The sequence below is a fragment of the Camelina sativa genome, chromosome 6 (genome assembly GCF_030686135.1).
Source record: "Camelina sativa cultivar CO46 ecotype springtype chromosome 6, ASM3068613v1".
Classification (NCBI taxonomy): domain Eukaryota; kingdom Viridiplantae; phylum Streptophyta; class Magnoliopsida; order Brassicales; family Brassicaceae; genus Camelina; species Camelina sativa.
In genome coordinates, this window is record NC_141885.1 from 27,022,547 (window position 1) to 27,034,645 (window position 12,099).

The 12,099-nt window shown below is 37.3% G+C and overlaps 4 protein-coding genes across 4 annotated transcripts; 3 read left to right on the forward strand and 1 right to left on the reverse strand.

Moving 5' to 3' along the window:
- Positions 1-721: 721 nt before the first annotated feature.
- On the forward strand, positions 722-1,381 carry LOC104793406 (F-box/kelch-repeat protein At3g06570). Its single transcript, XM_019226850.2, has one exon. The coding sequence runs from the start codon at positions 722-724 to the stop codon at positions 1,379-1,381; it is 660 nt and encodes a 219-aa protein (XP_019082395.1).
- A 3,644-nt stretch (positions 1,382-5,025) lies between these two features.
- On the forward strand, positions 5,026-6,319 carry LOC104793407 (uncharacterized). Its single transcript, XM_010519760.3, has one exon. It carries the CDS (start codon positions 5,311-5,313, stop codon positions 6,220-6,222), a length of 912 nt encoding a protein of 303 aa, XP_010518062.1. The 5' UTR covers positions 5,026-5,310; the 3' UTR covers positions 6,223-6,319.
- A 1,838-nt stretch (positions 6,320-8,157) lies between these two features.
- On the reverse strand, positions 8,158-10,874 carry LOC104793408 (ras-related protein RABH1b). Its single transcript, XM_010519761.3, has 6 exons — positions 10,480-10,874; positions 9,746-9,816; positions 9,556-9,644; positions 9,260-9,371; positions 8,826-8,916; positions 8,158-8,601 (listed from the first exon to the last, which is right to left on the reverse strand). Exons 1-6 carry the CDS (start codon positions 10,594-10,596, stop codon positions 8,455-8,457), a joined length of 627 nt encoding a protein of 208 aa, XP_010518063.1. The 5' UTR covers positions 10,597-10,874; the 3' UTR covers positions 8,158-8,454.
- A 38-nt stretch (positions 10,875-10,912) lies between these two features.
- LOC104793411 (acyl carrier protein 1, mitochondrial) lies at positions 10,913-12,061 on the forward strand. The gene is made up of 2 exons (XM_010519763.3): positions 10,913-11,217; positions 11,675-12,061. Exons 1-2 carry the CDS (start codon positions 11,026-11,028, stop codon positions 11,849-11,851), a joined length of 369 nt encoding a protein of 122 aa, XP_010518065.1. The 5' UTR covers positions 10,913-11,025; the 3' UTR covers positions 11,852-12,061.
- The last annotated feature ends 38 nt before the right edge of the window (positions 12,062-12,099 follow it).

The window sequence follows — 12,099 nt, forward strand, 5'->3', positions numbered from 1 at the left end:
GCCAAGAGAGTACTATCCGACTCTCTCCCTCGTATCCAAGAGATTTAGATCTCTCCTAGTTTCACCGGAGCTTTACAAGGCCCGATCTCTCTCCGGCCACACCGAGTGTTGTCTCTATGTGTGCATAGAGGACGATCCTGATTATCACTGGTTCACCCTCAGCCGGAAACCTGATCAAACCCTAACCAGCGATGATGATGATGATGAAGATGATGATGATGATGATGATGATGATGATGATGATGATGATGATGATGATGATGATGATGATGATGATGATGATGATGATGATGATGATGATGATGATGATGATGATGATGATGATGATGATGATGATGATGATGATGATGATGATGATGATGATGATGATGATGATGATGATGATGATGATGATGATGATGATGATGATGATGATGATGATGATGATGATGATGATGATGATGATGATGATGATGATGAGGAGGAGGAGGAGGAGGAGGAGGAGGAGAAGAAGCCAAGTGGCTACCTTTTGTCTAGAGTCCCAATTTCAGATTCTCCTCCTGGGAATTTTTGGAATCTCGTCACGGTCGGTTCTGAGATCTACAACATAGGCGGTTCCAGATACGAAGATCCCCCAGCCCTCTCTAGCGTCTCGATTCTGGATTGCAGGACTCACACGTGGAGCAAAGCTCCGAACTTGGGCGTGGAGCTAAGCTCAGTTTCCGCTAGTGCCCGTGATGGAATGATATATGTAGTAGGAAGGTACGAAGAAGAAGAAGAACATTTTATTTCCACCGGAGAAGCCTTGTTTAAAGCCTTCTTTAAGGTGTTGGACACAAAAACACAAACTTGGCATACTCTACCGGCCAACTACAGCGAGGATAAAGGCGTTTTTTCGGCCGGCAACAGCGAATTTGTTGACGGGAAGTTGCACGTGGTGCCTTGGACTAGTAGATGTATGGCTTACAATCCCAAGGAAGCTAGATGGGAACAGGCTGATCGGGTGATGGGTGCTTTTATGAGTCAAAATGCTTATTGCGAGATCGATAATGTTTTGTGCTCTGCTTTCTTGGGATTTCTTAGATGGTATGACACTCAGTCAGCCACTTGGAGAAACTTCATGGGTTTGCCACAAGGATTTTTCAGTTATAGTTGTCATCAGATTAGGTTGGCTAATTTCCGTGGAAAGATTGCTGCTTTCTGGGCTCAGAATTTTCCTTGTGATGATGATGATGATGATGATGATGATGATTGCGATGACAAGAAGATGATTTGGTGTGCCGTGATTGCGCTTGATAAACGCACTAGTTGTGAAATTTGGGGGATCGTTGAGTCGCTTGATCATGTGCTTACTGTCCCTAAAGATTCTAATCTAGTCAAGGCTCTTGCTGCTACTCTTTGATGAGTATGAACATCATGTCTCTTCTTTTTCTTCTTCTGGTAAAGTTGTTTGTTTTTGTTGGGGTTGTCTGTGTTCTTTTGGTGTATGCAACTGTGTGAAGAAGAATGACTTTGTCTCTTGTTTCACTTCTAATCTTTTCATGTCAAAAGGAAACTAACTGAGAAAATATAACAACTAGATTTGGTCAGGAGACATTTACAAATTAGCAAGTGAAAAAATCAAACCACAGTAGTTTCTCACAGGCACACACTTATCGGCCAACAGAAAGGCAAAACCATCATTACACAACCTAACATTTTACCCTCAGCCTCTTTGTTATCCATCTTCTTATATCCCAACCACATAACCGGGCATATGCTTTGAGTAAACCGATACATTCTTCCAATGCTGCTTATCTTCCGGGATTCTGATTCTCCAACAAGTCCTTGTAACCTTCTTGCTTCTGTTGTTGCTAGCACAATCACCATTCCAAAGGCAGCTGGGATGCTTTCACAACCGATAAATGGATCCTACCAACTGGTCCCTGGAAGCTTCCACTGTTAAGAAAGTTTGTCTGCACATATTCAATGTCTGAAACATCCCCAGTAAAGCACAATGTTTGGCTGCTTTGCATAGGTTTCGACATACTGTGTTGGGTTTGGATCGCAAATGCCATAGACTTCCTCTATCTGCATTAAAGATTATATGAGATGAGAGATTTTCAAATAACATGTGGAATAAAGCAAAGGCCATAATACTATGAGACAGACCACAGAACAAGGCAGAGAGTGTTTGTAAGATATATCAGACTGGAAGAGTTGAACCAAAGATGCAAGTGCCGTACCTTGAGCATAAGACAACGGGAAACGTGACTTAACCCAATTACTGAGATCTTACTGATTAGCAGCTGAAGGTTTATCTTGGTGAACCAAGTGTATGTGTTTGCATATGGATAGGGCTCAAAACAAATTCTTCCAACTGAAGTTGGGTTTCGATTAATCCTGAAATTGGTCACAGTAAGTGTGTGAGATAAGACCAAGAACATCATAAAGGGACTCGGAATACCTCATTTCTCGGGTAAAATCCAATGCACATAAACCTCAGGGAAGATCCAAAGACTTAAAAAAGGCATAACCAAACAGGATATATATAACACTACAGAAAACCATTACTTGGTCAGATGGAACACTGAGAAAGTAAGACTTTTAACCTTTGTCAAATGAAACAGAAGTTGACATGGTCTATAGCAGTAATGCTGGAGGAATCAAGAATCTCTCTGCTACCTCTAAGGAAGGCACTAATCCAAGCTGTATGCATTTATTTGCGGGAACTCCAGACAAGCTTTTCCAACTTGTCTCATCAATATCCCTCAAGAAGAAAGCACCAATGCAGAGAGCGTCAATGTCTGATTCAGCAGAACCATAAACCTGGATGTCAAGAACGGTTAGCTAAAATATATATATAGGTGGTTCACCATTACCTAAAGGTTGAATTCATTGCAGAGTAACTCGTACTAAAACAGTTTATAAGAGGGGTGTATTCAAAACATGATTTTGGAGGATTTGTTATTTTTGTAAAATCCAATGTTATTCAACTAGTGATTTTAAAATCTCATCTCAAATCCATTGTTATTGAATATGACATTTGTTAAAACTCATTCAAAATCACTCACAATCCACTGTTATTCAATTAACAATTTGCAAAAATCATAACAAATCCACTAATATTCAAAACCAAATTCTTTTTTTTTTTAGAAAAACATAATAGTGATTGTGAGAGACTTTGGATACATTTTTGTAAGAAAAATCTTATTTTGAAAATCCCACCTTGGAGAATGGTTTTGTAGGATTGGTTTAAAAAAAAAACAAATTATGATTTTGCTATAAAAACAAATTTTGGGCTCTCTCCCTCTATCTTATATATCTCTTCTTCTCTCTCGTTGTACAGAGGTAATAGTGATTGTGACCAAATTCATTCACGGTGGAGTGTTGCTCTGTTTTGGTGTGAGAAAACAGTAACGTGACCAAATTCATTCACCACTTTGTAATTAACGTTTGTACGTAGTTAATGGTTGCTTACAATTTTTTTTGTTTCTTTTGTATGACTTTAGTTTCCAAGCTACAATGGGAGATATAGAAGATGTGAAAGCTAAAGGTCAATATAAACAATGGTCTGAGCCTGAACACAAGTTGTTATTGCGGCTCTTAGTGGATGGAGTCAATCAAATTGCCTGAATACAAGTTGTTTGTACCTTTCAATTTAAATCTTTGAGTTTATACTATTCAGATTAAACTGCCAAAAATCTTTTTGCTATGTTATATTCTCGTTTATGGACTTGACAATCTTCTTAAAAACCCATTAAAGTCTCACCAAATCTCATCAAATCATAAATTTTTTTTTTTTAAAATGGAAAATAATAACAAATCTACCAAAATACCTTAAAAACTTACGGAAAATCTCCTAAAATCCAAAAATTCATAAATTCTCCAAAATCCTCAAAAATTCTATTTTGAATACATTCCCTAAGAGTTAAGACCCGTAAGCAAATAATGGTGGCGTCAACATGATGTTGAGCCCATTATAAAAGCCCAATAATAGGGTAGGGGAGGGCACGTGCTACTAACCCAAGAAGAAACGGACGAACAAGCGTGTGTGTGTGGGATTAGAGGGAAAACGACGACGTCTAGTATATCACCAAACACTTGTAGGCTTCCACCATCCACGAGCTCCCATTGCCGTCACATGCCTCGTTTCCCTTTTACATTTGATCGGGGGATGAAGTTGATATCTTTGTTTTTACTTGTTCGTCCTCCCAATATCTCTCCCACTAACAAATTATTTTCATGATTGTAAATTTAAATGATTAGTAGTAAGAGAAAGTGGGATTACTTTTCCATATATATCTTGAATTGGATTCGTACCGTATCTTTGAATTCCCGATCATGTTCATATACAAAATGATATCATTAACTATTTCAAGATATGTATTAACGCACATATATATATATAGACTGATAACAAAAATTAGTCATACACTTAACAATTATAAGAATATATATATATATCCAATATTTAAACGTGTCCTTTAATTTATGCAAATCAAAAACAAAAAGGAAACAACCAAAGACCTTTAATTTGGTAGTTTTCCGAATGAAAATTGTTGTTGGTAAATATATAACGTTGACATACGATGTCTTTAAGTAAATACGTTTTAGTTTTTATAAATATGGTTTTAGACTTTTAGTGAGTCAAATTAAGAGGACGTTTAGTTTTGTTTAACAAGGTAGTTGTACATATATTTTAAAGTAATGATTACACATAAACCCAATTGATATGAAAGTAATAACTAATCATTACATTATATATAACACCCGTTTTGGTGATGAAGTGATGTTTGTTTTGGCAAAGCAATGTCAACGACAATATGGAATTATGATGAAAACAATTGAAATGTTCATCCTCCCACTTACAAAGCACACCCATAAAGAATACTACTCTATACTATAGTGACGTTAATTATATTTAAAAAAAAAAAAAAAAAAAGAGTATACATAATTTATCTTTAACCATAAGTATAAAATGTATAATCATCTTTATTAGCAAAAAACAATGGTTAACGTGTCAAGACTTTATTACCTGAAAAAATTTCTTCTTCTTAAAAAAAGAAAGAAATCAGAAAAACTTCATTTACTCTGGCGATTGTCTTCTCTCTCATTTAGAAGATCCTTTCTCTCTCCAAAAGAGAGAAAATCTCAGAGAAGAAGACAAAGAAGAAGAAGAAGATCCTTTCTCTCTCTCTCTCTCTCTCTCTCTCTCTCTCTCTCTCTCTCTCTCAAAGAAGAAGACAAATTAATCTTTTTTATTTATCAGATCTTCTTCTTCTTCTTCTACTTCTCAAAAAAATCGAACCTTTTTTTTTGTTTTTTTGTTTTTTTTTGGTTGGGTCTCCGATGAGGTGTAAGAGACATACAGTAGATTTCAGTAGCAGTATAGGCGTTTGTGCTTCTTGTCTCCGCGAACGTCTCTTCTCTCTCGCCGTCTCAACCGCCGCCTCTCAAACCGACGATCATCATTCTCGTATCTCTCCACCCCCTCCTCTGCTTTTCCCTCGTTCTGTTTCTCCTTACGTTGCTCCGAGAAAATCAGACGCCGGAGTAGACTCTGTAGCAGTATCTTCTTCTAATAACAACAGATTCTTCTCAACGCCGCAAGTATTGGAAGGCGGAGGAGGAAGAGGTTCAACCTCATCGGAAAAAGTCTTCGTATCATCATCATTTAAGAAGAACAAAAAAAGCGGTTTATCTCGTTTCTCAAGCTTCTTCAGACCGACGAGATCTGACGTTTACGATTCGCGTCGTGATTCATGCGACGACGCGTCCACTGTCTTTTCTCAGTCGTCAACATCGACGTCAAGGTCATGGCTCTCTAAGGTTCTCTCAGTTCGATCGAAGAAGCAACAGTCAAACACAACGACCTGCTACATCGAGGATTTGATCGCTGCAGAGTCCGATCATCATCATCAAAATCGACCTAGACAGAGATACTGCAGAGGAATGTCGCCGGCGGGAGAATCAACGACGAACGACGACTCAGTTGAGGAATCACCAGGGAGGTTAAGAAGAACGCCGGCGATGGGAACTCCGGGGAGGAGAAAGGTTGGGTTTGGTAGAAGCGTTTCAGGGATGGCTTTTTGTTTGAGTCCGTTAGTGAGAGCTAAACCATCTAACTGGAGAGGAAGATTTCTGCCGGATTTTGGTTATTCCGAATCACCGGCGAATCCTCACCTTTCGACGGCGGCGTCTTTTTGTGGTAACCGGTCTAAGAAGCTTGTTGATTTAGGAAGACTTGATCACCGCCGTTGATTCTCTTTTTTTTTTTTTTTTGGTTGGGATTAAAATCTGACCGTTCTTTTGTGAAATTACCTTAAATACCCCTCACAAGATTCATACTTATATATAATGTATGGTGCACTTTACTATACCAACAACAGCAGAAAAAAAAAAATGAAACTACCATTTTTGGTTATATATAATAATAATGTTTTCTGATTGTGTATATTAAAAGGAAGATTTATTCGTTTTTCTCTTTTTTTTTTTAAAAAAATAATTAGGAGAGATTAGAAGAACAATGTCGTCTTGGTCTAATGTGCCTCTGTTTTTTTTTTTTTTTTAAATGACTTTTTTTTGGGTGTACAAATGACAGATAATAAAAGAAGAAAAAAACTATGACTAGTTTCATGTCAGAATTGTAATATATTTTCAGTTCTTTTGAAGTTTTCAAATCTAGAAGAAGAAAAAAAAAATAAGTGTCAATGGTAATAAATGTGACATACCCTTGTGTTTCCCTTAATCTAGAAAAACAAAATTCTGACAACACTTCTCTTTAGACATTAGACATGGCAAAGTCAAAAATTTAAACCAAAAATCTCACAAATTCCCAATTTACTAGTCTCACTTAATTAACTAGACACATCAAAACCTAATAGAGAAAGCTAGGGGAAAAAACGGGCATATAGGTCCAATAATAACATAGGTCTCAGTTTCGATCAGTTTCGACGACTTTTGGTAAGATCTTCCAAGTAGTACCGTCGTAAGTAAAGAGGAGGAGTTTCAAAGGTTTAAAAGGGTAAAGACTAAAAGGAGTTTTTAATACATAATATACGAAGTGGGTCCAAATTTTAAATTCGATGGGTCCTTAGCCGTGAGTGAGGAGGACTGAGGAGCAATGCAAATACGATCATTCTATGGATGGGCTGAATTGTAATTTGATATTTCATCGTCTAATCTTACAGGACAGAGAGCATTAACGGTCATAAAAGGGAAGTTGGCATTTAATGAACGTGTGGTGGCTTGGCTTGGCTTTGTTGAGAAATAGTTGTAGTCTTCTTTCGTGGCTCTACCTTCTCCTCTCACCTACATACCATCTTCATTGATTTCAACTTACTCATTCTGTTTTCTCTTTTTTTTTTTTAGATGGTCTCTTCTTTAATTATTGTCATTATTGCGAATTATGTGTTGTTTGCTGAGAGTGGGAAAATTCAAATAAAGCACACAAAGTGCCCTTTATAATTCATTTCTAGTTATTAGTTGGTACAATAGACTAAATTCAAGCTATCAGTTGTCTTTGGTACTATGTATGAGGAATTTTATGGATGATTACTTGATTATGAATGTCATTTAAGAAACAACTCTAACAAAAGTTTCGAATAACTTATTTAGTTGGACGGTTCGAACATATGAAAATACTTTTCAGGTGCGTTGAAAAGAAAGCCACTCCTACTACAAGTTTCTATCTATCTTTCGAAATGTATGCGTCATAATTAAGTATTGACATTATAAAGAATTATAGCTTTTCCTAATCACTTGAGGAAGTACGTCCCGTCAACTTGTAAATGTTAGTTGTTGTTTTTGCAATAACTAGCCGAATTCATAGTTATTTAACGCTAATATCTACTAATGCAGCACTATCCCACCGTAAGAATGAGATCATCGCTGAGTAATAATGTATACGCATTACTGCATTAATCCCCATCAGAGCTTTTCACCAAGATAAAATAAGTTTTTTTCGTTTAGGTTTTCTTTAAACAAGGTTCAAGGTGGAACTGGAGAAAAATACCTGGGAACAGTGAGACTTTGAATTTAATTAGCTCATTTAAGTGATCTGACCTAACGAACATGTGTACGAAATTAATTCTCTGTTTCTTTATGATATGGGTCAAACATAAAAACAATTCTATTATGCATCATTCTTCTCTCTTCAACTGTCTTCACATGGAAGGAAGAAACGAGAAGAGTGTGTTTATGTAACTAAAATTCATAGACTGACAAATCATAGTTCTGAGACAATAGTAAACAAAAGTACCGAAGCAGAGAGCATTTGAAGCTCCAAAAGACCACAAAAGATCAGAGTTAGGGACAAACCATAGCTAAATCAAAGTCTTTCTTAAAACAACCTGATGAAAGTAAAAAAAAAAAAAAGTCGAATAAGCAGGCAAAAATTTTACAATAACGGATTGGATAATGCGAAGGCTGGAGGGACTTTTTTTTTTGTTTGTCTTATAGTTCTCTATCGATTTGTTGTTGCTGTTGCCAATTTTAACAAGAGCATCCTCCTGATTGCTGCTGAGACATAGATGCATTTGCATTGGAAGACTTGAGATTGACATCAACCATATCTTCTTGCTTTGTCGAAGACAATGTTTCCATTCCGGGCAAAGCTGCTGCTATCTTGCGGAAGAGAGCCTATCAATGGAAAAAGGGTTTAAAACATTAGAACAAAAACAGGATTTGCGCGGATTGATAGCGTTATGGATTTGTAGTAATTATTCAGCGACAGTATCAGCGAGAGATCCATACGGATAGAAAGATATAACAACTAGCAGGTGGGTATAAAAGTCTAGGTTAATCAACAATCTTTTGTTGTTCAAGAAGCCCTCAGAAATAGGCGAAGAGAAAAACTTTGTTACCTTGATGTTGAAGCCTGCTTTGGCACTGGTTTCGATAAACATTACATTAAGTTCACGAGCCTTGGCTTCTGCTTCCTCTATTGACACTTGCCTGAGAAACAAACAATTTATTACTAAAGACCCATTGACAGAACAAATAGTAGGCACCATCAAGTGTCAAAGCGTGTTGACTATAAAGAAACCCTATGCAGTTGAGCACCAAATGATTTTCCATTTATTATCTTGTAGGGTCGTTTGGAACATACTCAATACCACCAGAAAATAAGAAGCGGTTTAATCCAAAAAGAAACTCATTTGTATCGGAAACATACTTACAAAACCAGACCGGGAAAGGAGGGCTACCAAATTTTTAGTCCAACTGCTATTGAATAGTGATTTGCATAGCAAAGTTTGAAAATAAACATGTTAAAGAAGAGATAGTGGATCACTATTACCTTTTTTCCACAAGGTCAGTTTTGTTTCCCACAAGCACTACTATCACATCACTACCACGCTCTGTCCTAACCTCATCGATCCACTTAGTAGTGTTTAGAAAGGATTGCCTGCCTATATAACAGTGGAAAACCAAATAAATATCGAGTTACACAACGCACGATGGATCAAGAAAGAGAAGAAATCAAAATGCATGAACTCATAAGATTACTGAATATCACAGCCACAACATGTCAGATATGGGAAAAATATTCATGTTGTTTGAGAGAAAGCAGAGAAAGGGTGAAGAGACGCATACTTGCGACATCATACACAATAACAGCAACAGACGAATCCCTGATATAGCTCGGAATAAGACTCCTGAATCGCTCTTGCCCTGCTGTATCCCTGTCATATGTTTTCGTCTCTTAATGTTAATAACCAAATCATGATCAATCTGCAATTATATTCTTCAGCGTTCGAAAACCAAAAGAGGCTCAAGATATTACCATAGCTGAAGTCTGACCGTTCGATCTTCAAGGTACATTGTCTTTGATAGAAAATCAATACCAATTGTGGCCTGAGGATTATGAAACAAAGAACAGTGAGTATAATGATTATAAGCAACTACAGTTCACTTACTAGCAGGAGCTCAAACGTCATTATCATATTTACAGATCAAGACCACATAATTTTATTCAGCAATTGAGAACAAATTCGAGTAAATAAATAATGATAACAAAGATCAAGGAAGCATCCTCATATGTTACTTGGATCTTCTATGACACTGAACAAAGTGAGCGATTACAAAAGCCAAAATTCACAAACGATGATCATTGAAGCTGATGGTTACGTTCTATACATTGATTAAACACGACGGTCTACAAATCAGATCACACACAACAACGTGGAATCGAACGCTAGATCAAGAGAACGATTTAAAACTCTGGCACTGAACAAAGCGAGCGATTACAAAAACGATGATCATTCAAGGTGATTTTACGTTCTACTGATTGACTAAACACGGTCTACAAATCAGATCACACACACACAACTACGTAGAATCAAACGCCAGATCAAGAGAATGATTTAGAACTAGGAACTGAAAAACACGATTCCCGTCCATGAAGAACGGATCTCAAAATCCATCAAACCCTGGGGCGTCCCCGACTTAAATCGGCACAAGCCAACGTCGTGCATCGTGGAGATCACAACTAGATTTGAACAATGGAAATCATATTACCTGGTAAGTATTGTCGAACTTGTCGTACATGAATCGAGTGATGATACTGGTTTTGCCGACGGATTGATCTCCCAAAAACACCAGTTTATACTTGGCGAGCGCCGAGACCGGAGCCATGATTCCTCAAAGATCTAACTCGCCGGAACGGATCTGAGAAACGTCGAGATCTCGCTCGCTTGAGAATACTAGTTTCCGATATTTACCGGAGAGATCCCGTCGCTATGGAATTGCAAATAAACTGTAGTAGTTTGAGTTTGATATTACCAAGTTGCTGGTTTATTCGAGATTGGGTCCTTTCTGTGAAATTATAAACTATTTGAGATAAATTACAACATATAAGAAACTTAGAGGATTGCAAATTACAGAAAATTTAATACATTATGGGCTCCATGTATAAGCCCACGTAAGGATTTGGCCTAGCCTTATAGTAGTAAGCGGGCACGTGACACACGTGTCTTCTCTCTATGACCTGAAGAACCTTGGACCTTTCTTCACCTCTGTGGTCTCATCAAATCCCTAAATCTCGAGCTCGAAGAAGAGACGAAAATGGCACTGAGAAATGCAGTTCTTCGTCAGCTGAGGGTTCCGGTTCAAACCCTAGGAATGAATCAGTCTCAAATTGGGTTCCTTGGTTCGATCCGGTCTTTTTCTTCGAACGATGATCATCTCAGCAGAGAAGCGGTCGTTGATAGAGTTCTTGATGTCGTCAAGAGCTTCCCCAAAGTCGATCCCTCTAAGGTCAGCTCGATCTTCATATATTTTAGCTAAATGTTAAGATTTCGGCTTAGACCTGCAATGTATGGGGATCGAATCGTGGTTCCTATCTTTGTTTTTCTTTTTTTCCTCATTACTGAAATATTCAATCTTTGTCAATGTTGTAGCTTTTGGTTGATTTCGTATTGATCTAGTGGGAATATACACCAAATGGTATCTGAAAATATGTTGCTTTAGGTGTTGTTTGAAAATTTAAGGCTAACTGATTCTTAATGGTCTGGTAAGTTTAGCTTATTGTCAGAAGCGACAGCTTCAGATTTTTGTTGTTGTTGTTGTTTCCATTAATTTGGTTGATGATCTAATGGATTTGACATTTGATGAATCCTTTTTGTTTGAAGACATACAAATCTTTCAGTTCTCTCTCTAAGAGTTGTTGAGGTTGGGTTATTTCGTTGATGAATTTTATGATAACAAACTGCAGGTGACTCCTGAGGTACATTTCCAAAACGATCTGGGGTTAGATAGTTTGGACACAGTGGAGATAGTGATGGCTATTGAAGAGGAGTTCAAGCTGGAAATCCCAGACAAAGAAGCTGACAAGATCGATTCTTGCACTCTCGCCATTGAATACGTTTACAATCACCCAATGTCTAGCTAAATCCTGTGGTGCTCTCTCCTCATGGTTTCTCATTTTGTTTCTTCTCTCTTGAGAATGGGATTTGCAAATAAATTCACTTCTGTTTTGAGAGCATTGTTGTTATTGACTCTTTTTAACAGTTTCAGTTTCTTTGAAAAACCCCTTTTTTGCTTGAATCTTGTGAAAGTTGACACTCTTTCTCGAGGTTAATACAACTTCTCTTCAAGTCTACTCTATAGATTTCAATAAATAAATCCAGTTTAGGATTG

Coding starts and splice junctions, on each gene's coding strand:
- LOC104793407 (XM_010519760.3), top strand. CDS start 5,311: ATGAGGTGTAAGAGACATACAGTAGATTTCAGTAGCAGTATAGGCGTT.
- LOC104793411 (XM_010519763.3), top strand. CDS start 11,026: ATGGCACTGAGAAATGCAGTTCTTCGTCAGCTGAGGGTTCCGGTTCAA. Junction 11,218..11,674: donor CCAAAGTCGATCCCTCTAAG/GTCAGCTCGATC, acceptor AACAAACTGCAG/GTGACTCCTGAGGTACATTT.
- LOC104793408 (XM_010519761.3), bottom strand. CDS start 10,596: ATGGCTCCGGTCTCGGCGCTCGCCAAGTATAAACTGGTGTTTTTGGGA. Junction 9,372..9,555: donor TATTGTGTATGATGTCGCAA/GTATGCGTCTCT, acceptor ACTGTTATATAG/GCAGGCAATCCTTTCTAAAC. Junction 8,602..8,825: donor AAGCAGGCTTCAACATCAAG/GTAACAAAGTTT, acceptor TTCCATTGATAG/GCTCTCTTCCGCAAGATAGC.
- LOC104793406 (XM_019226850.2), top strand. CDS start 722: ATGATATATGTAGTAGGAAGGTACGAAGAAGAAGAAGAACATTTTATT.